Source organism: Penicillium oxalicum, chromosome II, assembly GCF_001723175.1.
Source record: "Penicillium oxalicum strain HP7-1 chromosome II, whole genome shotgun sequence".
NCBI classification, from domain to species: domain Eukaryota; kingdom Fungi; phylum Ascomycota; class Eurotiomycetes; order Eurotiales; family Aspergillaceae; genus Penicillium; species Penicillium oxalicum.
Window position 1 is genome coordinate 1,751,057 of NC_064651.1, and position 26,041 is coordinate 1,777,097.

General features: G+C 52.0%; 12 protein-coding genes across 12 annotated transcripts; 5 read left to right on the forward strand and 7 right to left on the reverse strand.

The window, feature by feature from the left end:
• Positions 1–1,214: 1,214 nt before the first annotated feature.
• On the forward strand, positions 1,215–2,147 carry POX_b02505 (Nuclear movement protein nudC; the record flags this gene model as incomplete). Its single annotated transcript, XM_050111418.1, has 3 exons — positions 1,215–1,463; positions 1,664–1,985; positions 2,116–2,147. 3 exons carry the CDS (start codon positions 1,215–1,217, stop codon positions 2,145–2,147), a joined length of 603 nt encoding a protein of 200 aa, XP_049971764.1.
• A 705-nt stretch (positions 2,148–2,852) lies between these two features.
• Positions 2,853–3,512, reverse strand: POX_b02506 (uncharacterized protein; the record flags this gene model as incomplete). The annotated part of the gene is made up of 1 exon (XM_050111419.1): positions 2,853–3,512. The coding sequence occupies one exon, from the start codon at positions 3,510–3,512 to the stop codon at positions 2,853–2,855; it is 660 nt and encodes a 219-aa protein (XP_049971765.1).
• A 1,501-nt stretch (positions 3,513–5,013) lies between these two features.
• Positions 5,014–6,129, forward strand: POX_b02507 (tRNA(Thr) (cytosine(32)-N(3))-methyltransferase; the record flags this gene model as incomplete). Its single annotated transcript, XM_050111420.1, has 1 exon — positions 5,014–6,129. One exon carries the CDS (start codon positions 5,014–5,016, stop codon positions 6,127–6,129), a length of 1,116 nt encoding a protein of 371 aa, XP_049971766.1.
• Positions 6,130–7,225: 1,096 nt separating this feature from the next.
• Positions 7,226–8,799, reverse strand: POX_b02508 (uncharacterized protein; the record flags this gene model as incomplete). Its single annotated transcript, XM_050111421.1, has 2 exons — positions 7,226–8,551; positions 8,623–8,799. The coding sequence occupies 2 exons, from the start codon at positions 8,797–8,799 to the stop codon at positions 7,226–7,228; spliced, it is 1,503 nt and encodes a 500-aa protein (XP_049971767.1).
• Positions 8,800–9,601: 802 nt separating this feature from the next.
• On the forward strand, positions 9,602–10,415 carry POX_b02509 (uncharacterized protein; the record flags this gene model as incomplete). The annotated part of the gene is made up of 3 exons (XM_050111422.1): positions 9,602–9,957; positions 10,053–10,296; positions 10,374–10,415. The coding sequence occupies 3 exons, from the start codon at positions 9,602–9,604 to the stop codon at positions 10,413–10,415; spliced, it is 642 nt and encodes a 213-aa protein (XP_049971768.1).
• Positions 10,416–10,894: 479 nt separating this feature from the next.
• Positions 10,895–12,659, forward strand: POX_b02510 (uncharacterized protein; the record flags this gene model as incomplete). Its single annotated transcript, XM_050111423.1, has 2 exons — positions 10,895–11,143; positions 11,214–12,659. 2 exons carry the CDS (start codon positions 10,895–10,897, stop codon positions 12,657–12,659), a joined length of 1,695 nt encoding a protein of 564 aa, XP_049971769.1.
• A 354-nt stretch (positions 12,660–13,013) lies between these two features.
• On the reverse strand, positions 13,014–14,195 carry POX_b02511 (uncharacterized protein; the record flags this gene model as incomplete). The annotated part of the gene is made up of 1 exon (XM_050111424.1): positions 13,014–14,195. One exon carries the CDS (start codon positions 14,193–14,195, stop codon positions 13,014–13,016), a length of 1,182 nt encoding a protein of 393 aa, XP_049971770.1.
• Positions 14,196–14,911: 716 nt separating this feature from the next.
• On the forward strand, positions 14,912–16,071 carry POX_b02512 (uncharacterized protein; the record flags this gene model as incomplete). Its single annotated transcript, XM_050111425.1, has 4 exons — positions 14,912–14,962; positions 15,071–15,248; positions 15,346–15,470; positions 15,541–16,071. The coding sequence occupies 4 exons, from the start codon at positions 14,912–14,914 to the stop codon at positions 16,069–16,071; spliced, it is 885 nt and encodes a 294-aa protein (XP_049971771.1).
• Positions 16,072–16,418: 347 nt separating this feature from the next.
• POX_b02513 (uncharacterized protein) lies at positions 16,419–17,234 on the reverse strand (the record flags this gene model as incomplete). Its single annotated transcript, XM_050111426.1, has 1 exon — positions 16,419–17,234. One exon carries the CDS (start codon positions 17,232–17,234, stop codon positions 16,419–16,421), a length of 816 nt encoding a protein of 271 aa, XP_049971772.1.
• Positions 17,235–17,540: 306 nt separating this feature from the next.
• On the reverse strand, positions 17,541–19,873 carry POX_b02514 (uncharacterized protein; the record flags this gene model as incomplete). Its single annotated transcript, XM_050111427.1, has 5 exons — positions 17,541–17,684; positions 17,766–17,947; positions 18,000–19,277; positions 19,337–19,544; positions 19,631–19,873. 5 exons carry the CDS (start codon positions 19,871–19,873, stop codon positions 17,541–17,543), a joined length of 2,055 nt encoding a protein of 684 aa, XP_049971773.1.
• A 903-nt stretch (positions 19,874–20,776) lies between these two features.
• Positions 20,777–22,806, reverse strand: POX_b02515 (Isopenicillin N epimerase component 1; the record flags this gene model as incomplete). The annotated part of the gene is made up of 2 exons (XM_050111428.1): positions 20,777–22,725; positions 22,785–22,806. 2 exons carry the CDS (start codon positions 22,804–22,806, stop codon positions 20,777–20,779), a joined length of 1,971 nt encoding a protein of 656 aa, XP_049971774.1.
• Positions 22,807–23,888: 1,082 nt separating this feature from the next.
• Positions 23,889–25,287, reverse strand: POX_b02516 (uncharacterized protein; the record flags this gene model as incomplete). The annotated part of the gene is made up of 2 exons (XM_050111429.1): positions 23,889–25,166; positions 25,255–25,287. 2 exons carry the CDS (start codon positions 25,285–25,287, stop codon positions 23,889–23,891), a joined length of 1,311 nt encoding a protein of 436 aa, XP_049971775.1.
• Positions 25,288–26,041: the final 754 nt, after the last annotated feature.

A 26,041-nucleotide genomic window follows, 5' to 3' on the forward strand; every position in this document is an offset into this window, starting at 1 on the left:
CCCTTCTTCACTGCCCCTGCGTCTTTATTCTTTTCCTGTGGACTTTTCATCCAAACGGTTTGTTGCGATCTATCTACTAGCCAAAAAAAAAGGTCTGCATGTCTTGAATTTGTGTTTATTCTGATGATGACTCCTATCGACCTACTACTTACTACTAGTACACACTACACAGTAATTCAGAACCGATCATCCCCGATCGCGAGACAAACCTGACTGATCAAGATGGCGGACATCTTGCATGGTGTCCCCGTCGGTGATTCTTCGGAGGCATGCTTGACGTGTGAACGGCAGCGTTAATGCAAGGAGGTCAGACCCCCACGGAGGGTAGGAGCAGTAAGAAGAGGGAAACCGCCCCTCCTCCAAAAAATAAAAATAAATAAAAGGGGGGGGGAGGGACAAGGGGGGAAAGAACTGTATGAAAAGCCCGCAGCACGCGTATAGCGCGGCTAAAGGGGAATTCATCTCGAGTCAAGGGTCTTTTTTTTCGGGGGTTCTGGTGGACGGGAAACAAAGTCCAGACACCAAGTGGAGATGGAGAAAGTTGAGAGGTCGCACACCTTGTGTGGGCCCCTCGAAAAGCAGGGAAAGGCCTATCGGGATTGAGGATTGTCGAGGGGAGGGGGATGTTGTAGGGTTGATATACCGATGGTGATGATCACTAGAGACTTGCAGATATTAATGTAATGACTGTACGGCAATGCTAGTCTGGTTTTATGTCTTTTTTTTTACCATGAAGTACACCGCATTAAAGGTATTTTGTCTTTGTTTTGGGTCTGTCGAATAGGAAACTCGGATAGAGCATGAACTATGCTGCTCTTAGGGTTCATGGCTGGTTATGAGGAATATGAAAGTCAAGGCTGATGCACGCGACGAGGAGGACTGAAAAGGGAAAAAAAAAAGAATATTGAAAAAGGCGGGGAAAAAGGAACAGAATACTGACAGTGGTGACTCCCTACTACCGATTTGAAGGTCTACAGTTTCAAGGTCCAGTGACCGCTCGTGTTCAGGTACCGCGACGGGGTAACTCCGCGCCGCCCGAAGCTCTCTTTCTGCCCCACACCCTTTTTTCTCTGGCCCCTCCGTCACTCGACTCGTGTGCATCTATCCATCTGCAACCTGTGAGCACAGCTGCATATCCGAATCCCCCCCCCCCTTCTCTCTCTCCCCCTTTGTCATCACCGCCTCTCACTGGACCGAGTTCCCCTCCTCCAGCCATGTCCTCCTCCGCTCCCGAACAGGACCTGTCCCCCGCCGACCTGGCGCGACGCGATCAAGAGGAGAAAGACCGCAAGGCCCGCGAAGCCGCCGAGCAAGCCCAGCTCCCTTACCAATGGACCCAGACCATTCGTGACGTCGACATCACTGCACCGATTCCCGCCAACATCAAGGGCCGTGATATGGATGTCTCTTTGACCAAGACCAAGATCCGAGTCGCCATCAAGGGTCAGGAGCCGATCATCGAGGTATGACGCACACGAAACCATTCAAAGACCACCAAGTCGGTGTCAAGGACAGATTCCTCCCTTGCGGTACAAGGCAGAGAAGATGACTTGCATCGATCTCGTGAGCGCAAAAATCTTAATTGGATGGGGAAAGGAAAGGGGAAAAAAATAAAAAGTCTTCCGGCAAACTAACTTTGTCCTTTTTCTTCCAATCCGCCCAGGGCGATCTCCCTCATGCGATTCTCGTCGATGAGTCCTCTTGGACTCTGGAGACTACCTCCAAGCCTCCGGGGAAAGAAGTGAGCATTCACCTCGACAAAGTCAACAAGATGGAATGGTGGGCACATGTGGTCAAAACGGCCCCCAAGATCGATGTGTCCAAGATCACCCCTGAAAACTCGAGCTTGAGTGATCTCGATGGGGAGACTCGTGCCATGGTGGAGAAGATGATGTATGATCAGCGACAAAAGGAGATGGGTGCGCCCACGAGCGACGAGCAAAAGAAGATGGACTTGTTGAAGAAGTTCCAGGAACAGCATCCGGGTAAGTTTTTTCTTTCTTTTTCAAATCACGAATTATCAAAAAACGAAAAAAAAAAAACAAGAAAAAACAAAATAGGAATTAAGTTTCCGTCAAAATTGGGACCATGGTGACTAATAAAAGATTATTACAGAAATGGATTTCTCCAATGCAAAGATGGGCTGAATGGTGTGACAGTCTAGCTAATCCAGATCGAGGTCCTACGTTGGGAGATTCGTTGTGCTTTCGAATAGGGAAGAAAAGCATGGATTCCATATGAAGTATGAGTGATGCATATCCGAGGCTACTGATCGTCTCGAGCCAATGACCTGTGATGAAATAGATTTACGAGAGTGAAAGCCAGAGTCCAGTCTTTTTTTTTTCTTTTGGAGTAACGGTTTTATGATTATTCAGGTGTGGGAACTCACAAACTGATTATCCCCGTCAATTAAGTTTTTCAAGTCAACCACCCACGCCGTTCCCACTGAAATGCCGTGGGACACAGTCCCAAGACCGAAAGGCCGAACCTGTCCAGTATTGCACCATGGCGTGGACGTGGTCATGCTTGAATTGAGTATTAATGGCACAATGCCGGGGGCCAAATCCTCACCGACAGTGCTATGTACAAAAGCCATGGAAATTATCACAAACCCCCCAACCAAACGCCGCATCATTCATGACATCAGGTTCACCAAAAATGGGAACATCTTCGTATATATATATGGGACTTTGAATAAACCGCAAACCCGCAAAGTCACCAAGTCGGTATGCTCAATATGAGGGGGAGAAAGAGCTCATGAACAAGAACCGATGAACAGTAAGCAGAACCCAGGATCAAAGTGTGAGCGCCACTGGGAGTCGATCATGTACTGTGTTGGGCTGAGTCATGGATCATCTGCTCTGCCATGAGCCTCGGCGATGACGCCGAATAGACTGGTCGTCAATTTCGGAGGGAGCAGCTGTTCTGCATGCGCCATGAAGCCGAGCCGGGGCCGGAGGACAAACGGCCACAGCCACTGCGGAGGAGACAGATGTTGCCCGTGACCGCCCTATCATCACCGAATGGCGAGGTGAATATGGAGGGGGCGGCGTCTCCCGTGTCGCCGTTGATGTGTTGCCAAAGCTACTGGGATAGGAAAAGACCGACGAACTATCCGAAGTGGTTTCGTCATCATTTCCATGGCCCTGCTTCTCGTCCGGATAAAGAGAGCTCGAGTCCGACGACATGGGAGGATCCCGCAGATGTGCCTCGAGAGTCTTTTCGTGGACGCTCATCGGGCGTGGAGTGTACTGCGGAAGCGGAACCACACTGGCATAGCCACGTGAATCCGCGTCATCACCGTAGGGGGGCACGTGTCCAAGGTGTCGGTCCAGCGGACTCGTTGCGCGAACTATTTCACCCCGCTCATTGAGGATGAAATTCCCCGTCTGGACACCACTGCGTGTCACGCTGTGTGAAGGTCTCATCTGCATCTCTGGGCGAGATGAAGTCGGTTTGGGCTTCACATCTTTGCTCGTGAAGCACCCACAGAGTCCTGCCAAAAATGACATTGCTGATAGAACAGAAATGCGAGGCAAGTGGATTTTCTGTCTGAAGATGACGAGAATCCAGGCTGGATCTTCAGCAGGGGAGTTGTCACAAGATCACCAATAGAGCCCTTGCGACTACACCCCCTATTGGGATGAAGACAGGCGACAGTATCGGACCGTCGGCATAAGAGAATTGTGGAGTAGATCTGGGGACAGCCAAATGGCAGATGGTCCCCGCTCAGACAAGAGATGCTGCCTCTCGAGCCAGGAGCCAGTGCCAACAAGCAGCGACCCTCCACAGAGAGAACCCACGAAGAAAAAGGCTCCCAGGCCGAAAAAAAAGGAACGCAGCGAGGATCTACCCAGATGATTGACGGAGGAAAGAAATGGAGAAAAGAAATACGACGGAGGGGGTTGGACTCGTGGCCTGCTGTTGCGCCGAACTACGGCTGTATGCCGCAGTGCGCAGGCATCCACATTCATTTGGCGTCTCTTGAATGGCTGAACCTGCCGTTCGGTGGGGTCATGTGTGTGTTGGTCACTGCTGTTTTGCCTGAGGCATTCAAGCCTCAAGAGCCGCATTTGGGGGTGTTCTCGTCTCCATTCTCCACTCATCGAGATAAGATTGGATTGCCCTTAACTCCGATGTCAAGTTCAAGTAAATTGGACCGAACGTGGACCGATCTTGAAACCTCTAAGTGCTTTGGAGATTTTTCAGACTTGCTTTGATTGATGGCTGGATCATGAAATCATGTGCGAATCATTATATTTAGTCTCTTCGGTCCTGACCACGTTCTCGCGGCGTTATCTTGGAATTCCTGGCTTCCTGATTCCGGAACCAGCAGGGGGAAGTCTCGATACTCCAGAGGCTTTGTGTTGTGAGATGGACTGTATATTGGATTCGAACGGAATTTGGTGTCCATCAATCGGGCAATGGAAGCCCGAAGACTGAGCTTTCTCAATTCAGTATTGGCTACATAGAGCCCGATCACTCACGAGCAGGGCTGCGAGCCAACAGGAATTGAAGGGTATCTCCCTCTAGCTGGCACGCTCTCCTAGTCCAGGGAATATCTATTTTGACAAGTTGCTATCTCGTGAGTCATATTGAGCTCACTACCAGGGCTCAGGGAAAAGTTACGAGTTTTTGGCTGATGGAAACATCTCCCTTCAGTTGATATTCCTTAAGCTCCATACTAGAGTCTACTTTATTTCATAGGTCTCTAAAGAATGAGATTGGGTGTCACGAGTTAGGTCGTCTTGCTGCTGATACTCCAAACGGACGAACTACTCTTAGCGATAGTCCAGTCATCAATGTCCTCTCATGCGCTGACATAATCAGGCACCCCGCCCCGGGACTGGAGGGGCCAGGGCTGCCGATCAATTTACTATCACGTTTTTTTTTTTTCTTTTTCTGTTTCAAGATCCATTTTTTTTTCTGTCTCTATCGCCCCTCACCCCACCACACCTTCATTTCGACTCTCTCCTTCTCTCTCTCCATCTCCCCCAACTAGTCGACACAGCCATGGCCCAAGACGATGAAGTCCACGAAGCGGTGCGCAATGCGCAGCCAGTGCAGCAACCTCCTCAACGGCCCCAGGATCCCTCAAACAACATGAAACGCGTCGACCCCTTCCAATTTGGATCACGGTACCTCGAACAAGGCGACGATGTCTTTGAGTTCAATGCTTGGGATCACGTCGAACCCGACGATGAATTCAAGGCCTTTGCCGAGGCTCAATACGAAAAGCAGCGCGCCACACCCGTCTCCGAGTTTGACCAAAACCGTTTCAACAATGACCCCGCCAAGTGGTGGAACAACTTTTACAAGAACAACACGGCCAATTTCTTCAAGGATCGCAAGTGGTTGCGTCAAGAGTTTCCCGTACTCGCGGACGTGTCTCGCAAGGACGCTGGACCCAAAGTCGTTTTGGAGGTTGGCGCCGGCGCCGGAAATACCGCTTTTCCTTTGATTCGACACAACGAGAACGACTCGTTGAAGGTTCATGCGTGTGACTTCTCCAAATATGCCGTGCAGGTCATGCGGGAGAGTCAGGAGTATAACACCAAATACATGGTTGCAGATGTCTGGGACGTGGCCGCCGTGCCGACCGAGAGTGAGGATTCCTTGCCGCCCGGCTTGGGCGAGGGCTCCGTGGACGTGGTTGTGCTCATTTTCATCTTCTCGGCTCTGAACCCGGACCAGTGGAATCGTGCGCTGCACAATATCTGGCGTGTCTTGAAGCCCGGCGGCTGCGTGTTGTTCCGCGATTATGGCCGCGGGGACCTGGCCCAGGTGCGCTTCAAAAAGGGCCGATACATGTCGGAGAACTTTTATGTCCGTGGTGACGGAACCCGTGTCTACTTCTTCGACCAGGAGCAATTGCGACAGATATGGAGCCGTTGGACGCCGGAAAAGGGAGTTCAGATCGACATGGACGCTGCGCCGGAATCGATCCCGGCGGAGCCGAGTGCGCCGTTCGAAGTCAAGCACTTGGGAGTCGATCGCCGGCTTTTGGTCAATCGTTCCAGTAAGCTGAAGATGTACCGCTGCTGGATGCAGGCCAAATTCGAGAAGCGGTTGGAAACAGACTCCTCTGCGCTGAAGACCGACAAGGACAACACTACCAAGGGCGAGTGAGTGAAGACCTGCTCACTGGTATCTTCGAGAATACCTGGAGCGATTGTGGGACTCGCAAAACACCGCGAGGCCCTTGCATGCAGGTAACCGATGCAATGATTTTCGAAACGCCGCTGCCCCATCATCTTCCCAGCATTTTGCCATCGTCCAGCTCTTCCCTCCTTATGACGGCAACCTATCGACGGAACCCGCTCCCAACCGCGCTTGGGCACGCTGGACGGTCTCTCAGCGCACGGTCGGCCTGAATGAGGTACATCGGCTCTCAAAAGAAATGAGCGAACTTTGAGCGAGCAGACTCTGCTAGAGCAAGTGGCTGTTCCACGGAATTTACTTGTCGGACCGGCTTAGTGCGTGGACACCGTCTTCTGTGCTGGAACCCTCAAGAACCTCTTCTATCATGATGACGAATGACATGTTCTGCAATGACTTTATTACTCTACCTGAAACTTGGTTGCACACGAGCCTTCAGCAGGCAAAACGAAGTAGTCATGTTTTGAAACGTGTTTCTACGTATCATGGATTAGGATGGGTATCTAGACGGCGATTTTGAAAAAAAAAAGGACACACAGCTGGAAGTCGTGGGAACATTGACTCTGGACACAGACAAGACAAATTCTGACCCAAGCAGTAGATTCTAGTGAAGGCATTGCAATGAATGACAACTTGAATCAGAAACACAAAACAAGACTACATACAAGAATCGCTGAATCGTTGGCCCCGTCACTCGGTTGCCCGGAGCTGGAAGCCCTGCCGGTTACTGCTAGCTAACCAAATTGGCAGGTCATTCGAGGCCACATGGTTGCTTTCTAAGGAGAAAAAGACAACGGCAAAGAGAAAAGAGAGCCACGAGATGTAAAACGCTATAAAAGCCCCTTGGGGATATGTCCACTGGCACGGACGGGTGATGAAGGATGTCTATAGAGATCTCGTCAACAAAAGAACATGGTCGCATGGAAAGGCAGTGCAGATGGGGCATATTCCGGAAGACATTCATGTAGACGTATTCCGACAGCTCATCTTTAGCCTGATGACAGAGAAGCGGGAGAAAATCTAATATATTTGCTGCAAGTCCTCCGATCCCGCCTGAGGACCAACCTTAAGAGGTCAGGTTCGGGCATTCGCCCTGAGCGCGCTGGAACGCATTGGAGAAGAGATCTTGCATGGCGCAGTAGTGGAACAGAATGCCACCCAAGACAGCCAGGTGCCAGATGTTGTGGCTTCCACCAAAGTAGTCGAAGAGACCCGGCTTCCAACGCTCGGGAACCTTGGAGGCATACACCAGAGCCCCGACAAAGTAGACCATGACACTCTTCACTACTGGAGCGTAGAAATACATGCACCATTCGAAGCCTCGGGTGTACGAGAGTTGTGCAAGGGGAGCAAACCCGGTCAAGGCCAGGGTGACATAGAAGGCGACTCGGGCCCAGGCCATATCGTGCCGGTTGAAAGTTGGATGCCAGGGAAGGATGATGCCCCCAATGCCAAGGCACATGGTCAGCAAGATATAGGTCCAGCGCGACGTCGGCTCACAGTAGAAAGCAGTATACTCGGTGGAGACGATCGACGCGGCCACCAGCAAGGAAATACCGGTGTAGTCGACACAGGCAAAACGTTCCATCAGGGATTGCGAGGCAATACTGTTCATCGTGTGCCAAATGGTGCTGCAGACCAGACACTTGCATGCAGCGAAAAAGAACACCGCGGCAATCATAATATCAGCCTTGGAGCTCAGGTGGAAGTTTGTGTGGAGCGGATAGAAGTAGAACGCGATCGAAAGGACCAGGACCAGGCCAATGAGGTGAGACCAGATGTTGACAAACTCGTTGGAAAATGAAAAGACCGAGTGGACGCATTCGACCTTGGAATTGGTGAACCGATAGCCCTTCAGAATGTGCGGGTTGACCCTCCAGGGGTCCGGCAGATCGGCGTAGGTGATCAGACGGTCTTCCTGTGCGAGGCGGACCGCCTTTTCGATACTTTCCCGGAGAGCATCCCGAGCCCGGCGGGCGCATTCCATGCCTTCATCGACCACTTCCCGGGCGTGTCCCAATTTGGTGTCCATCGCCTTCCATCCATCGTCCAAAGTGCCGTAAATGCCGCGGTCGTGGATCGCGTGGGCCCGCGCTTCCAGCTCGGTAAGGAAGGTCTCCATCAGTCGCACTCCCGCCTGGGCCTTCTGTTCTAGCGTCTCCTTGGTCGCCAGCGCTTCCATGTACCGATCTTCAAGAGCCTCGACGAGGATCTTGGCCCGCTTCTTGCCACTACCCATCAATTCCCCAGATGCAAGGGAGCACTGATCTCGCACCGCCTCCAGCGTGGCATACCCCCGTTGAAGACTGGTATCGATTTGATCAATGTGAGACTTTCGGTATTGTTCGATCCATGACATGCGGCGCTCGAGTTCCGCCAAAAAGAGTTCCACCTGCAGAGACTTTTTGTCAGAACGAAATGGAACCCCCGATATGTGCTCGGGAGATTTTTTTTTTCTCTTACTCGAAGGAACACCGTGTCTGAGTCTTGATAGTCACAGGATAATTTCCGCGGCGCATGGTAGGAGTGCCTCCGTCGCCGGTCTCGTAGAACTGCAGTATCTTCGCCGAGGATCGCCGCGGCGGAGGAGAAGCCCTCCGCAAAGGCTTCCATCGTGACTGACGACGTCGAACACGTCATTGGGACAAGGAAGGAATTGTCAGCAGCGATCAAAGGCTCGCCTCGGAGCCAGTCAAATCACAGGTGCAGTCTTGGGAGTGAAAGTGATGATCTCGAGAAATATGGTGGTGGTGGATTTCTCAAGGACAGTGGGTCTGGACAGTCCGGGGGTGTTGGGACGGGGTGAGATGGGTGTTGAGGATTATAGATTGAGCGGCAGGGGGGTAGCAGGCGAACATCACTCTGCAGCAGGGCAAATTCGTCTGTTTGAAACCAGGAAGAACAGACCGAATGAAATTATGTACACCACATGGATCAAAGTGAGGAAATGAGAGAGGGGGGGGAAAACGAAAGGAAAAAAAGGCAGGGTGGGGGAGGGGGCGAGAGAAGAGCGTGAGACTCCATCCCCAAAGGGAGGTTGTCTCCGAAGGTCGTCCGGGATGACCGCAGGCCTAAGGCCAAAAAGAGTTTAAACTGACTCGCCGATTCGTCAATTCGCCAGTTGGTCCTCGTCACTCCTCACTCTTTGGCGCGGGATTAACGTGACTCCCAACCACTGGCCGCCGAGTCCTCACATGCGCCGACCCACTTCCTGATTGATTCCTTCGCTGTGCTTCTCCGTCTCCACTCCGAGTGCGATTGCACAGTACCCACGCATCATCCTCGCGACCAGCATCCAATTCGCTTTGGTCAAGGTCTGGGACGCCCAACTCATTCGATCTCGAGCGTCAACTCTATACCCCCGTCTTTGCCACCGACCGTCCCTTCTCGTCCGCTTCTCCGTATCCCCCTCATCCTGGTCTTCTTCATTCCACCCAAGACCATGGCCATCGGCGAAATCGTCACCGATGACTCGCTGCTGCCGGTGCTCGGCACCAGCGCCGAGACGCTGGCGCAATGCCAGCAGTTGCTCGCCCTGGTGAACCCGGATAATGTTCCGAGAGAGTCGGCTGGACTGAAGGAACTCTCACTGGCCGTCTCCAAGCAACAAAAGATTCTCTTTGCGAGGCTGGCGCAGTTGCGGGGACAGAATCGTGATGCAATTTTTCGGGTGCGCGACACCAAGCACGCCACTGCCGAGGCCCGCCAGGAGATCGACCGGCTCCATCTCCAATTACAAAACTTGTACTACGAGCAAAAGCATCTGACGGGCGAGATCGCCGCCTGTGAATCATACGAGTGAGTGCGAATTGTTCTTGGGAAAGAATGAGCTTCTGCTGGGCTTGGTCCCCTTCGACGGCCCAATCTGACTCGAGCCTCTTTGTTCCTGCTAGTCACAATTACCTGTCGCTCCCCTTGATTCCAGTGGAGGAATTCCTGGAGTTGTTCCCCGAACACCGCGAATCCAGTGAACATGACCTCATGGTCGCGCGCATCAACCATGAACACAGTGAGCGCGAGAAGCTCGAGCAGGCTCGACAGGAGCTTTTGAAACGCAAGCAAGCTTTGATCGCAGAGAACAAGAAGCGCAAGGACGACCTGGCCAACCTGGATCAGGATCTGGAGAAATTCATTGACGTGAGTTCCTTGTGTCTCTTTCATCTCCGTTGACCTCCTCTGTGTGTCTTCCGTCTCGCTAACGTTCGTTCTCCCAGGCTGCTAAACCGATCCAGAAAATCTTTGAGAAGGAATATTAAAGATGCGCTTGTGGCCGAGACCGCAAGCGTCAACACAAACTGACTTCATTGGGCTGGCGTTCTCTCAAAATAAAACAATTAGATACCCTTTTTGACTGCGTCTCATGAGTCTACATTTTTCTTTTGTCGTTTCACTTCAATCTATGATATCCGGGGTTGGAAATCTGGACAATACTTGATACACCCATGTCAATCATCTAAGCTAGGCTCTGTCAAGTAGTTTGTAATCCTTCCATGAAGCCTTTGCTCCGCCCATTCTTTACTTGGTCGACGACTAGAGAGTTGCCAAATGAATCACAGGAGGCCCCCCTCATACTTCCATGCGGAGAAACGATTTGCTGCTCCCGTCCGGGACCACCTCTCGGCGTTCCTCCCCTACTCCGCCTTCAACTCCCCCAACTTCGCATCGGCGAACTTCCCCAAAGACGGCATCGTGCTCGAGGAAGTAGAGCTTTGAGGTGCAGAAGAATGTCACAATAATGACCGGCCAAACTGGAGACCACGAGTCTCCCCAAAAATCACCTCCCTTAAACACCACCGGTCATTCAGTCAGCGCCCAACGCGTCCCACCTCCCGAGACCCCCGAGGCCATCCAAACTCGCTTCCGAGTCATTGCTGCTTTTTGGATCGTGATCATTTTCTTGGGCTTTCCGATATGGTGGAAGACAACGTCGATATATCGGGCACATCTGCCTATTCAGGACATGGTAGATTGGGCGGATGGAAAGGTAATTGCTTTCACTTCGGTGTCGAGATCTATTGCGCGCTTCATGCTGATGATCGAGAGATTTCGAATAGACATGCCGTCCCGTCTTCCCCCTTGAGATCCAGATGGCTGCCCCGGCGATGCAATTGCCTGAATCACAGCATCTTGTGCGTACAACACAGCATGCGCTCGATGACCTGAATGAATTTGCCGCCCATCACCTTCGTCTCAAGCTGGCAAATGCGACCGGTCCTTCAGATGATGCGACACCTGTGGTCGGGCAGATCATGCACGACGGACCCGATACAGCGTTGGTTGTTCGTGTGCTATCAGAGGAGGGTTTGGCGGCGCCTAGATCGGAGCTGCATGCTGAGACGACTCAACTGGATATCTTCTATCCACCAAGTCAGGTGCCGGTTCCCTCGTCCTCCAATCCGGCTTTGTCTGTGTTTATTGCGGAAGAACTGCAGCGTCTATACAGCGAGGAGAAGGCCACTATTGCCCACATCCTCTCCGGTGACAAGTCGGGTCCCGACTCAGAAGGCATCAGTCGAAGATTACGTCGGTCTATGAAGTATGCTGATACCTACCACCTTTCATTTTCCTTGTTCACCCCTGGTGCGGCTCCGTCTTCATGGGACATTGAGCGTGCTGTGCAGGAGTATCTGGCTCCTCTGCTCTTTGCATTCAGTCCCATCAGCAATTTTACCATCGACACTCAGGTCCAGCTGTATGCAAAATTCTCGCCGATGGCTCCGCCGCCGGTGTATGATGAGGCCGAGTCGGCGTGGACCCTGAAGAAGGAAGACCTCAGCGCGTTTGTCAACGCCGCCGAGTGGCCCCTGAACCCCAGCATTGGAAACGGGCCGACGCTCAACTTCATTCTCTACGTCCCCGATCCCTCTCAATCGCCCATGGTGGTCAAGGAAAACCACGCCTCAAGTTGGATCATCCCTCAGTGGGGTGGTGTCTTCCTCCTCAATCCGCCCCTGGAGACAATCGGCTCGAGCGGCAGTAAGATCAATCCAGGTCATCTGTCGCAGGATGCGCTCCGTCCGGCATTCATGACCTTTTCCCATCAGCTTCTCACTCTTCTGGGCACTCCAACCTCGCCTGCATCCCTTCCTCTTCGTCTGCAATCTCTCATTCGAGTCCGTGCCGCCGCACTGCTCTTGTCCGCCTCATCTACCATGGGCTCCCTGGCGCGTCTCACAGAATCCCTTCCCTCGATCCCCATTCCCGCCACCGTGGCAGCGTCCGTTTCCAAAACCCTTTCCCACCTCTCGGCCACTTGTACGCACTTGCGCGAGGGCCGTTTTGCTGCGGCTCTGGCCACTGCCCGCATTGCCGAGTCCGAGGCGGAGCGCAGCTTTTTCGAGAAGAGTATGGTTGGTCAAGTATATTTCCCAGATGAGCACAAGGTCGCCGTGTATCTACCCTTGTTGGGCCCTGTGGGAGTCCCATTGATTGTCAGTTTGTTGAAAGAAGTCAAGCGACTTGTTGCCGGTTGGAAAGCAGGGAGAGTCTCCAAAGCGTAAAGTTTACTGCATTGTCATGGAATATGATATGCGTTTTTTCCCCTTGGTTTCTTTTTGTATTTGGTCATTTGGGGTTTCTCTTATATACATTTTCTGAAGCTGGTAGCTTAGAATCTCTCTACACAATCAAAATGGGGAATCAGAGTAGGGAACCTTTGTATCTTTGAGTCTATGTGTTCAAGGAGAAGAAGGCCGAATCGAACGGAATGTGAAAATGAGAAGCATCTTATTAGGTTGAGGTACATGATGGGAATCTTAAGTGAATGATCAATTCTAAAACGAGGGTACCAAGACCTGGTATGCCAAAAAAGGACAACCCCCCCCCCCTGTGTCCCCTGAAAGACATGGATATCCTCACAATTTCACTTCTGTAAACTTGTGAGTCAGATTTTCCCTCGAACTTCCGAATCCAACCGCCTGAACGAGGTCCGAAAAAGTCGTATCCGGACGCGAGATACTCCCCGGATACGGCTCTGGCCCCAAGAACTTTCTCGACTGTGAGAACGCTCCCGGCGGAGAATACACCTTGATACTCTCCGTGCTGGGCTGACGCTGAGGCGGCGGAGTCCCCGGGACTTGCGCCTGCAGCTGCGGAACGGGGGGTACGTCTCTCTCCGTGGGCCGTGGTTGACCTGAAAACAAGCTGCGGACGCGAGATCCGGTCCGTTGCAGCATGGACCGACTGCTGATGGACGAGCGTCCTCCGGCTGAGGACCGCAGGAGGAAGTCGGTTCGATAGGAGTTTTCTTCGTTGGGGATGGGGCCGGATATTCCTAGGACGGCGCCGGAGGAGGAGCGGTTGGACCAGTGTAGGCCTGATTTGGGGTCGTACTTTTGAAGAGCCTTCTTCTGGGCGCGGCGACGAAGGCAGGCTGTAATGAGCAGGCAGAGGATGGCACCGAAGAGGGCGCCGGGGAAGAATCCTGCGATGATGGCGTTGGTGGGAAATGCGTTGCAGGTTGTTGGGAGCGCTGCAACAGCGGTGGATGTATTGGTGCCCGTCGAGGTGGGCGAAGCAACGGGGGCAACGACGGGCGTGATAGTCACTGAACTACTTTCTGTAGCAGATGACGGACTTGCGGATGAGGTCGTATTTGAGGAAGTTGCGGTGCGCGAGGTATCCTTGTTCAAGGCGCAGATGTTGCCTGCCTGGCATGTGTATCCAAGTGGACAGCAGGCATTGCCGCATGTGGAAAGAGTGGCAGTGAGATTGGTTGTTTTGATAGGATTTTTGGGATGAGTACTCGCGTCTTGTGCCTTGATGTCGCAGACAATTGGAGAAATGTAGTCACAGCTCGCTCCAGCTGGACAGCAGATGGCTGAGCTGGCGTTGTCCAGGCTGATACAGGTGGACGTGGAGGGACAGCAGAAGTTGTCTGGAAGTCCACTACCACATGTGTTGTACGAGACCGGACAAGATTCTGACCCTCGAGTGAAGAGATTAGGAGTCTCAGCTGGCCAGCCATAGCTTGGTTGAATCTTGTACAATAGGTTCACGAGCAGCAATATCGTAGTCTGTCTTGTGGTCAGAGCCATGGCGGTTATGACCAACTTGTCAATGCAGAGAAACTCGATATCGATCAGAGTCTGGCTCGATGATGTTGCATGCAAATGGAAAGTATGCAAGAGGAGATTTGTAAATACAAATTTGAGAGAGCAGACTTCAACCAGTATCTGGGAAGGGTGTCACGCAGAATGAGTTGGAAGATGTGGAAGCAGAGAATTCAATAGCAGTGACTAGAAAAGAGGTCCGTAGGCAACCAATCCTCGCAGCAGGCTGATACGAATGAGCCTTGCGAGGCTTGATTGGCAAACAAGACAAAGCACGACCTACGATCAAAGGCATTCACCTCATCGGTTGCTGTCTTCAAAGGCTGCTGTTTCTATTCATGGTGCATTGTACGCGCCGGGATCACCAATGAAGGACGACCGCCGCGTTTCAGGATGGGCTGCATGACTCTGAAGATACATCCCTGCGGGCGCTAATACTCAATATCTCGTCTGCAGAAATGAGCCAACCTCGACCACGGCCACCAATTTCAAACTGGCAGGTTGATGACCGGGCGATGAATGGGCGCTTAAACAGATGAACGAGTACTTCAGCAAACCGCTGATTGGCTGCATTATGTCAGCACTACTAGTCCCAATCAGGCAATGCATCGGCAGGGAAATTATTCTTCATTTGGCTGTTATCGCGGGAGCTCGATTCACCTCTGCTTGGGCACATCGCACAATCCCTCCCCTTCCACAACATGTTCAGCCGACTCGTCAGGCCGAGCGCTTTGCGCGCGGCGTCATTCCAGGTCTGTCTTGCCGGGCGAATGTCTCGGGGGAAGCGTCCCCTTCCCCACCGGTCCTCTGCCAACATGCGCGTTGCGGAACAACAGACTGATCGTGTCGCCTGTGTCTAGACACCTACCTCCGCCCTGCGATTCCAGACCCGTGCCCTGCACCGTATCCCTCAATTGCAGCACGATGCTTATTACAAGGAGAATGGTATCCCGGAATTCATGTCTCCAGAGGCCTTCGACTTTGCTTGGACGCAATACCAGACCCTCCTCGTTGATAAGCTCAACCTCTTGACACAAGGTCAGAGACCCGTTTGAGCTGCTCAATTCCCTTCTCCCCGACCATGGAAGAGATTGGAGACACTCCCGCAGTGATGGTGATGCTAATCGTTGTGTAGACACCGTCGATGCGGACGCCAAGCCTGGAGAGTTGCTGGTCAAGTACTCCAAGCGCCCGGAGATGGCCTCGGTGTTCAACTATGCTTCCATGGCGCACAACAACCACTTCTTCTTCAACTGCCTTGTCAGTACTTTTGTACCCCGGAATTGGACAATTGTTCGCTTTTTCGCTAACATGTCTCTGCTGCCCGCAGTCCCCCACTACCACCAAGATCCCCGAGAAGTTCGCCAAGGACATCGTTGACACCTGCTCCTCCGTCGAGTCCCTGAAGATGGATTTCCTGGCCACTGCCAACGCCATGTTCGGCCCCGGTTTTGTCTGGCTGGCTAAGAACCTGGAGCGCGAGGGCCTGATGCAAATCTTCTGCACATACAACGCCGGTTCGCCCTACCCAGCCGCCCACTCCCGACGTCAGCCCGTTGACATGGCCACCCACTCCCCCGACGCGCCCCTCGGCAACCAGTTCGCTGGCTCTATGGGTGCTCACTCCCAGAACCAGAAGAGCCTCGCTCCCGGTGCCATTGACGTGCAGCCTATTCTGTGCGTGAACACTTGGGAGCACGCGTGGATGATGGACTACGGCATTGCAGGCAAGGAGGAGTACCTTGAGCGATGGTGGGATCGAATCAACTGGGATGTCGTGTTTGACAACTATAACGCGATCAGCTCAGTAAAGGGTGCGCGCAGCTCCGTCACCCGCGACCGAAGCCTGAGCATGCTTTAGGCGGCAAACGGTACAAAAAGACGATGCGCGTCATGTTTGGATAATTGTACAATATATACACACTTCTTTTTTTCTTGGTCTACTTTCCATATTCTTGTCCTGTCATTCTTAACGTTTTCCTAGAGAAGATATTGCAGTACCCAGGCATGAATCGGGCTGAACCCTGTACAGACTCTGTATTGCTTCGCTGGACCCCGTATAAAATATATACTTGCAGTCTGTAAGAGATTTCTATACAAAGCGCTCGGCTCCTCTGACTATTCACTAATATACAAATTGGTTGACCTCATCCAGCCCAAGGTCATTCACACTGGTCTTGAGCGCCACGACTGAACTCCGGCCGATTTTTACTGACCCTGTGTATGAGTCTCCCGAATGCGCTTCTCAAAGGCCTCAATCATAACACTGGCCATATGGCCTTCCACAGCCCCCATGATCTTGGCATGCATCTGATTCCGAAATTCAAATCGCACTTCCAAGGTCACCTTAGTCTGCGGTCCACCCGGCGCATCCACAGGAGCCAGAGGCGACAACCTCCACTGCGTATCAAGGTACTCGAAAATCCCTTCCGTCGCGCCAGGAAAAAAGCTGCTCAGGCCAGATGACGAAGACGCACCGCTTCGACCAGCGCCCTTTGCCTCGCCGAATTTGGCTCCGCTCTTTGCCTCAACGATCCAATTCACAGGGTCGCAGGTCACCAGCGACGTAAAAGTCTCGCTTAGCGGCCCATATCCCACCGTCAGATAGGCTTGGATCGGGTAGCCGGTTTCCGGATCGCGAGCCGTCACGGTAGATTCATTGAGAAAGGGGAGAAATTGCGAGTATGACTCGACAGAGGAGATCACTTTGAAGAGGAGGGCGGGAGAGTAGGGTAATGTGCGGGTGGCTGTGAGGACGCGCTTGGGCGGTTCATTACCCCCGCTTGGAGACGAGGGTAAGAATGACGAGAGCGAGGGGAGACCGAACAAGCGCGTTGTCGTATACGTTGGTGTTGGCGCTTTGGACCATGGCACGGTGCGAGCTGGGGAAATTGTGCGAAGGGATCGTGTCGCGGGCTGATCGCGAATTGAAGAGGCTCCGGCGCCTGGGCGCACACTGGACGCAGATCTCCCGACCGAGAGCGCGGTGCGACATGATAGTCGCTGGCGGCAGACGGGTAACATCCTTGGCTTATAGTGAGAGGGTCTGCAACATAAAGGGAGAGAGAAAGTGGACTGGCTCTCGACAGCAGGAAATTCTGGATAAGGAAACACCGGACAATTAAGGTCGCGATGATCGGCACCTCCGGCCGAGGCCCGCTTTTGATTGATTACGTCGTTGTAGGCTTTTACCGTGTACAGTACTTGTAGATCGTTGAAAATGTATCAACCTCCAGACACTTTTGAGTTGTTGAATTTATTGCAGATCAACCGAGGGCTTTGGTTCACAGTGTAACACACTCTATATGCTTGATCTATCATTTAACTGGTTTAATTCTCAAACTGCATAGCGTAGCCATTGTCTGGGTACGTCATGAGATCCATGGCCGAGGGCTCAGCGTCCTCTCCTATTTCGAACCACGAGCTGTCCTGATGAGCTGGGCCGTAACCAGATACATGAGTATCGTACAGTCCCTAGCAATTCAAAATTTGACAAAATTAACTCGAATCACCAAAGAGCAAATGCAGAAGAATCCAAGTCGCGGTGTCACTTACCCAGTCAAGCTGAGCCGGCGTGCTCAGCATCTCTCCAATCACATCGAGAGATGAAAAAGATCCGATCTCACTTGAGCTCATTGGAAACATGGGCTGCGGATCATCGGTGAGCAGTCCCGAATTCAGCGTCGATTGGGCGGTCCTGTCGAGGGTAGCTGACTGTAGTTGGGATACTATTTGATCTGTGCAACATGTGAGTGACTCATTGACATAACTCGTTGGGACATACAATACCTTCTTCGGGTGGTGTTTGTCTTTGTATGTCCCTCATAAGACTCTCGTTCTTGTGGGGGTGAAGCCTCCCGAGCATGATGCTCAATGCAACAAACGCTCGATGTGTGTCCATGGACCTCCGTCGCTCGTCTTTGAAAATTCGATGCGTTTCTTCGAGGAGTAATTGAATCTCTGCGCGCTCCTCTGCTTCAAGGCGAGAGGGAGCGTTCTCTTCAGAGCTTTGTGACAGTTCCAGGCAAAGAATCATGGCCGAGAGCACAAGATCCGAAGTCTGAAAGGCATTAGCAAAGTATCGATCCGAGCACAGTAAGCCTCCCGGTTGAGATTCAGTCCAAATCTCAATGTTATGTCGCAATGTCTCTTTTGCAGCAGCGAGGCTGACGGATCTGGAGTAAGCATATTTGGCCTGCAGCTGACCCATGTAGCGGCGGTGAAGTACCTGGCGTGCCCGTTGATACAACATCTCCAGCGAGTATCGCCGGAAGATTATCGCGGTTGAGGTTGTGAGACTTTGAGCAATGGGCTGCAGGCGTAATATAGGGGGTAAAGCCTTGTGGGCATCTTCTAAACGACGATCAATGGCGAGAATATCGTCGTAGGACATCGATTCTCGTGAGAAGGCTAGATCGACTACCTGACCAAAGGCCGACATGAGCCCTGCTTTGGCTCTAACATAGGTGCACCAAGTGAATTCACCATCATCGCTTCGCTGCTGCGGGGGCTCGGTAGTCGCTTGATCAAACTCCTCGTCGTGCAAATTAGACGGCAACTCTGTGTCGAACTGCCAAGGCTGTATGGTCCGCGGAATTCCCACTTGGAAGGACAACAAAGTGTCCAGTTGACATAAACAGGCCCAGAATCGGCGACGCATTTCGCCGTCCCAGAACGACAGATTGGGGTAATGTTTGGCATCCCGGTGATACCCCATCCGCATGGCAAGTCGAATGGTCATTGATAGGAGATAGGAGACCCCAACCTGGGCGTCTTGACTCCGATAAAACTCGACCACTGTGTAGAAGAGCAAAGCCTCACACTTGTATCGGCCTGGTGCAAGATAGTTCGCTTTCACCAAGCACTGGGCTGCACGTTTCCGGTAAACCTCCCAGACAGCGGCGGAGTGTGATAGCTCCGAGGGAAGAGCTTGCTCGCCTCTATGAAACCAAGAGACCGACAATGCAAGCACGCCGAATAGAAGAGCGATCCACGTGAATGACTTGCTGAAAGGGTCCGTCCAAAACTCCTCATATTGCTTTTGAAAGGTCGGAATGTGAAGAATCACTGTATCACGGCGTTAGCGATGGAAGTCTCTCAAGGGTCTCGAGGGTCTTAGTCCATACCTACAACCGGCTCTGCAGATTTGAGAAATTTAGACACTAATCGATCAGCCACTGGTCGTGGAGGCATGTCCGCGATCACTTCTTCTTTCGTGATCGGACGAGATATTCCCAGCAGCAAGGCGGGAGATGGCCCTTCCCCCAAAGCCTCTTCAGGCTCTTCATTGTCTGAGAAACCATGATTGATCAAGTGTTCTTTCACACCATGAATCTGATTATATTTCGAATTTAAGGTCAGTGCTCCACGTATGTCCTCGCCCCCGAGACGCTGAAGGTTAATGGCTGCGGACCACTCACCTCTTGCAGAATTGTACGCCAGTCAGAGCTGTCAATATAACTGATCTCTTCATTCCTGACAAGCAAAGTTCCCGAGTCCGGGGGGGATTCTCTTGTCTTTGCCTCATCGAGCGAGGGCGAGCTGTTGTCGATCTCTCCAACATCGACGGCAGTCTCACTGGATTTCTTCTGAGCCAACGACATCACCAAATTCTCCAAGTGCTGAAGACGGTCTTGAATGTGTTGTGGGACTTGTACGCTCATGATAGGCCTTGCCCCGAGGACCAGGGCCTGTATAGGCGCATGTTCCGGCCTCACCACGCTTCTTACAATTGGTACATGGAAATGAACGATCGCATTTCAGCCTATGGGGTCAGGAAATCAGTATGCAAATCCATACAAGCCAAGCCAAATCACACCGGGGGCTGCACAAGGGGATCTGAGTGAAGAAGAATGTCTCGCTTACTTTTTCGATCTGCAGCTTATACATGAGAGCTTGACCCGCGTCCTCTTCCTCAACGCAGGCGTGGATGTATCCGCATTCTGCGGGTCCCGCAAACTCGCGAGCAGGTCAGCCATCGGGCGGGGAATGCCAAGCTTATCGATTGATCAAGTGGTTACGCTGTGCAACAGTGGACTGGTGCCAGTCAATGTACAGTGTAGAGGTTAATGCAAAACCAGGATTTTCCGCGGATCAAGCGCCCATACCAACCTTGTCGCAGACGGAAAGTAAAGAAATTAATTTGTGCTTACTCTTGCGTCCGCCTTGTCAGACAGTTTACAGCGTTTGTGGGGCCCGAAAGAGCCCGGGCCTTTGCCGCATCGAGTAATCGGTCCCTTGAGTCCATTTCCCAAGTTTCTGGTCGGCGTAAGTTCAGCACAAAAGTCAACAGACTCATCCTCTAGCTATTTGTAGGCAAGTATACTGAGCTTGGCTTGATCAATCAGCTGCCTAGGCTGGAATCTTTACAATTTTGATATAGTCAAGGGAGAGTGAAGGGAGCCTGGGTGATAGGCCCTCTGAGGAAAGCATGAGTATTTTGGAAATGGGCATTGACCGGAATGGGCAGAGCTCAGCGTTCATATAAATGCATATATAGATTGAGTGTGGGGTGTTTCCATCGTTGATGCGAAACCTCAAAGACCTTTCTTCGCAGGATGGTAATCTCAAAGACGAACTTGTCCACCATTAATCCGATCCCAGTCCTTTTGGCCAAAGGGAACATACTTGTCACCCTGGAGCCAGTACAGGCGATCATTCTGAGAGACTTTGGACACGTCCACACCCTCGGTGCGCAGGACATGTTTCTGCTGCTTGTTGTTTCCGGTGGATGCCATAGCGGGCATCACACGAATGAAAAGAGGCGCTGCATATCGCGGCAAATTTTTCAGGGTGTGAGTAGCCAGCCCATGGAGAGTTGTGGAGGAGGGTTCCATCGCAGGGCCGGTGGTATCACCACTGGCCATTTGCTGATTGAACACAATTGCAGCACATCCGGCGCGACCGTCGTGATTGGGGAGGGCTACACCGTAAACGTTCGCCTCGTGTACGTCGGGGTGAGACCCCAGAACCTCGGCAACCTCGTTTGTAGAAACGTTCTCGCTCTTCCAGCGGAACGTGTCCCCAATGCGATCGGAAAAGTACCAACGCCCTTCCTGGTCCCATCGGACCATGTCGCCCGTACGGAAATAGGCATCGCCCTTCTTGAGCACATCCCGCAAGATTTTACCCTCTGTCGCTTTTTTGTTCTGGAAATATCCTTGGAAAGACGCACTGGGATCGATAGGGTCGATGGCGAAAAGAAGCTCACCCGGATCGCCCCGAGACACCTTCTTACACAGACCCGTTTGAGAGTCACGCCAAGGCTCCTCAGTCTCGTGGTCAACCTCGACGATAATGGAGCCACGGCCGAGGATAATGTTGCCCAAGGCGCCGTTGCGACCAATAGCACCGGCCGAGAAGTCATTGGATGAAAGGTTCCATTGTCCAGAGGTTCCTTCAGTTGCGGCATAAAATTCGGCAATTGTGGGAATATTGAAACGATCCTTGAAACGGTTCCAGATGTCCGGTCGAAGACCATTACCAAAGGCGACCCGAATCTTGTGCTTTTTATCGAGATTTTCGCCCGTGACTGGATCGATCTCGGCTGGGCTGCCCAAGATGTAACGCAACGTCTCGCCAACGTATTGAATGATCGTCGCATCGTTTTCTCGGGCTTCTTTCATGAAGTTGCGGGCAGAAAACTTGCGTCCCACAATGATTGTTGACCCATTATTCAAGCATGTCACGAAGCCTAGAATTGCGGCAGACGAGTGATAAAGCGGCATGCAAGTGAAGAAACGGTCAGAAGCACCCATTTTCAACCAGTCACCGACGAATAAGCTGCCAGTCCAACATTTCTTCCAGCTCACAATGGCAGGTTTGGGCAATCCCGTTGTCCCGCTGGTGTAGATCAGAATGGCCATGTCGCGCGGAGACTGTCCGCTGCGCGCCTTGTCATCCTCCCGAGTGGGCTCGGTGCTCCGCACCTGAGACTCGATATCGGGTGTGAAAAAAATCACGTTCACCGGTCCCTTTCCCTCTCGGAAGTTCGACGACGAAAGTGTCTCTAGCTGTTCCTGCGGGAAACAATCGCGTACAGCCTCATCCACAAGTAGGAGCCTGGCGGTCGACGTCCGCACGGAGTGGGTCAGTGGCTTGCCAGTCAGATTATAGTTGATGAAAGCGGGGACCGCGCCAATGCTCCAAAGACCGAGAACAACGAACAAAAAGGTCGCGGAATTCATAAAATCCACGGCGACAATCTCCTTGCGTTGAACACCGTGCTCTTTCTTGAACCATGCGCCCCACCGCAAAGCCATGAGATAGGTCTCATGGAATGTCCATGCCTTGCCCTCGTAGACAATGAATTCACGGTCCGCGGTCGCGGGAGACAGCGCGTAGCTTTCGAGTGTGTAGAAAAGATTGAGCCTGTCCATTCGCTCTGCGGAGCGCGTTTTGACTGTCAATTTCAGCAGAGACTTGATCATGCCCAGGTCGTAGGAAAGGGACCATCGAGCGTTGAGGTATGCGGCCGTGGCCGCGACGGCTGGGAGCGCATAATGTAGAGGAACATCTTGACAGACGCACAATGTCAGCACAATCGGCCCAGAATATGCTCATTGGATTACTTACCAGGCCAGGATGAGAAGGGCATTTCGACGGCCACGAACTGAGAATCTGGTTACGGGGAAGTAACAGTTTCCAAGAATCAAGGACACGATGGTATGATCAGGCTTATCGTCTCTGGGGCGATAAGGCTCCGATAAGCTACGTCAGTGACGACGTCGTTGGCAGCTGGTCAGTAGTCAGTATTCTGCTGACAACCGAATTGCATCTTGTCATCAAAATACGAGATGAGAGCAACTGAAGGAAATACTAACATCCAGACGATGGGATTCGCAGTGACGAGAAGAAAGAGGAGTAGAAAGTAGGACGAGCGGAGTTATGAGCGACCAATGCGCAGGTTGCCTCGGCACAATCTTAGTGGCCACGTCCCCCGCGATTTATGCGCCGTTTTGACTTTATGCTTTGGGCGCTCTTGGATTCCTTCATTTAGCCGTGAAACACTAACGTCGCTGCAGATCACCCAAACAAAATCTGTCTTGTTCGAGTCCCTTTGAATTTTCGCTCCCTCTGATTCTGGGTAGGGGTGAAAAAGCCCTATTCTTCTGGGCTTCGATTGACCTCATACATTGCCCGGTCGTAGAGCTCACGTAAGTCTCCCGGGTCTCAAGGACGTTAACGGTCGCTGCTGTGCCTGGCGTTGAAAAGGTCGGTCGGAGTAAATACTCAACATGGGCCGCGGCTCTTATGTTCATTTCGCACGCACTGGATACAGCCTGCTGGGCGATCGATGCGAAACTCGGACATCCGGGGTGATCCTTGTCTGTGCTACGTGCTGCCGGACTCGGAGGGCGCGTCGAGGGATCTGCAGCCTTGCACTACACCACGTCAAAAGATTCAAGGTTAGGCTGACGAGCGGATGTACCCGTTACCGTCGATCATCTCTACGGGCGAAACATGTCAACGGACGGGTCCACCTCAAAATGCATGTTCATGTTGATCAAATCCTCCAGACCTAGGCACCTACAAGCTTCATCGTAGCGCGGTGATTGACTAGATTAGGGCTTGGAGCAGGACAGTGGTTAAATTCGGTTCCCTCTGGATATTTAGGAACGTCCTTGGCTATATTCATGTGCTCATCAAATGGATCACATATGTACAGATTTCTTCGTTCTATTGGGACTTCTTGACCTTTTTCAACGCAGGAACTTCGTCGTAGTCATCCTCCATGAAATCACGAAGAGCATCAAGGCCCTGCTCCAACACCTGGGTCTCACAAGCATACCCAATGCGAACATATCCTTGGAATTCCTCACCTCCTCCAAAACACAGGCTTCCAGGGACGAACATGACGCCCTTCCGATCATGAAGCATCTCGCAGAAGATCACATCATTGACTGGCTTGCCCATCTTGTTGAAACGGACGAATGCGGTTGTGCCAGCACGTGGTTTGATCCAGTCACAGGCCCATCGATGAGACTCGATGAACTTTTCTAGAATGGCAAGATTGGTCCGTGCCAGCTCGATGTTGCGTCTCAGCAGGCTGTGAATACATTCTGGCGCCAGAGCAAAGCTAGCGACCGCGTCATCGAGCTGACCGACAGAGATTGTGGTGTAATCACGCGAGCTGGCACAGGCTTCAATGATAGAGTTGTTGCGAGACGCAATCCAGCCTACTCGAAGACCAGCCAGGCTATAGGCTTTAGAAACTGATCCAGTCACAACACTGTGCTCGTATCCCAATGAAAGGAGCGATGGGGGAAACTGAGGGTCCATAGGACTGATATTGTGGAAAATCGGCCGATACACTTCATCCGCAAAAACAGTAATTGAGGATTCCCTAGCAACGCTGACAAGGCCTTGAAGAGTCTCGCGCGAAATAATAGCGCCTGTTGGGTTCTGCGGGTTGCTGGAGGGAGACAGTTCTTGATCAGCATCTTTCAACCTTGACAGGCTAGCCATTTCTTTCATTTTTTTGGGCACATACTTGATAATGATCATCCTTGTGTTGGGACGAATGAGGGTCTTCAGTTCTTCGAGATCCAACTGCCAGTCCTTCGCTTCATTCGCTTTCCATAGACTGACCTCGGCGCCTAGAGATGCAGGCACGGAATAAAGTTGTTGATATGTGGGGTAGTGGCAGATGACATGGTCCCCAGGCCCGACCAGGGTGTATAACAGCAGAAAATTGGCCTGAATCGCACCATTGGTGATCAAAATACTCTCCTTGGTGGTCAAGCCAGGAATCTTGGCTGAGTAAAGGTTGCTGAGTGTTTCGCGCAGTTGATCAGAACCCCGGATAGCCCCGTAAGTGAGCTTGGTCGACTGCAGTCCAGATAACGGATCCTTATCCTTGTCCTCGCAGAGAGCGCGAAGATCGTCAATTGAAACCGACGCACAACACGTCTCTGCGGTGTTGTACTTGGCGGTGGTCTCATACTTGTCCATCCACTTGTCATCTTGTCAGCAATTCATCTCCAAACTTTCATCTCGCCGCGGCACAAAATTTCACACCAATGCGGGGGAAGGAACCCCTTACCTGCTCCACTGCAAATGCCTCGATTTTTACCATCTTGGGAGCTTCGCGTGTCAAGTTCTAGATCTCAGGAAAAATGAGACGTCAAAGTAATAATAGCCTGATATTCTCCAATTATATATAAACTTTCAAGAGCTGTGCGGATCAAACGAAACTCCATCATGCTGTCCGACACTCACGACTCCATCGAATCACGTGGTATGTCCCCGCATGTAGACCCGACACAGCGACAGCACCAACTCCGCTTGCCAGGAACTCGGGATAGAGACCCACGTCCAGACTTGCAGAGGTCGTTGGCGGCGAAACTGCTCGAAATCTCTAGGTCAATTGACCATGTATCAAACTCGATGTTTCTGGATGGCACTACCTATAGGGCGGTGTTTTGATTCAAATTAAAATAATGATGCCGCTCATTGCCTTGGTTTGGAGCATTCTGGTTATACCTACTTGCTCGAATTCCAGACGGGAGATTGATATGTTGACACTTTTCGTGCTTTCACGAGCCACCACCAGCTGCACTTATCAAGCAAACATGGTATCTTTTCTTGGACAATTCAACCTCATCCTGAAAAAAGTGAGAGCTGGTTACGTATTCCGGATACATAGGTGCTCTGTTTAAATTGCGATAAGATTGGGACGCTCTGACTTCATTTCCAGCAAGCGACCTGCAGCCTCTAGTAGACCATTGTCAAAGCTCCATCCATATGAGAATATTCAACGGCTTTTAAGAAAAGGGGGAAAGAGCAATATCCATGTGGCTCGGCGAATGCAAGCTGATAGAGACCCTAAA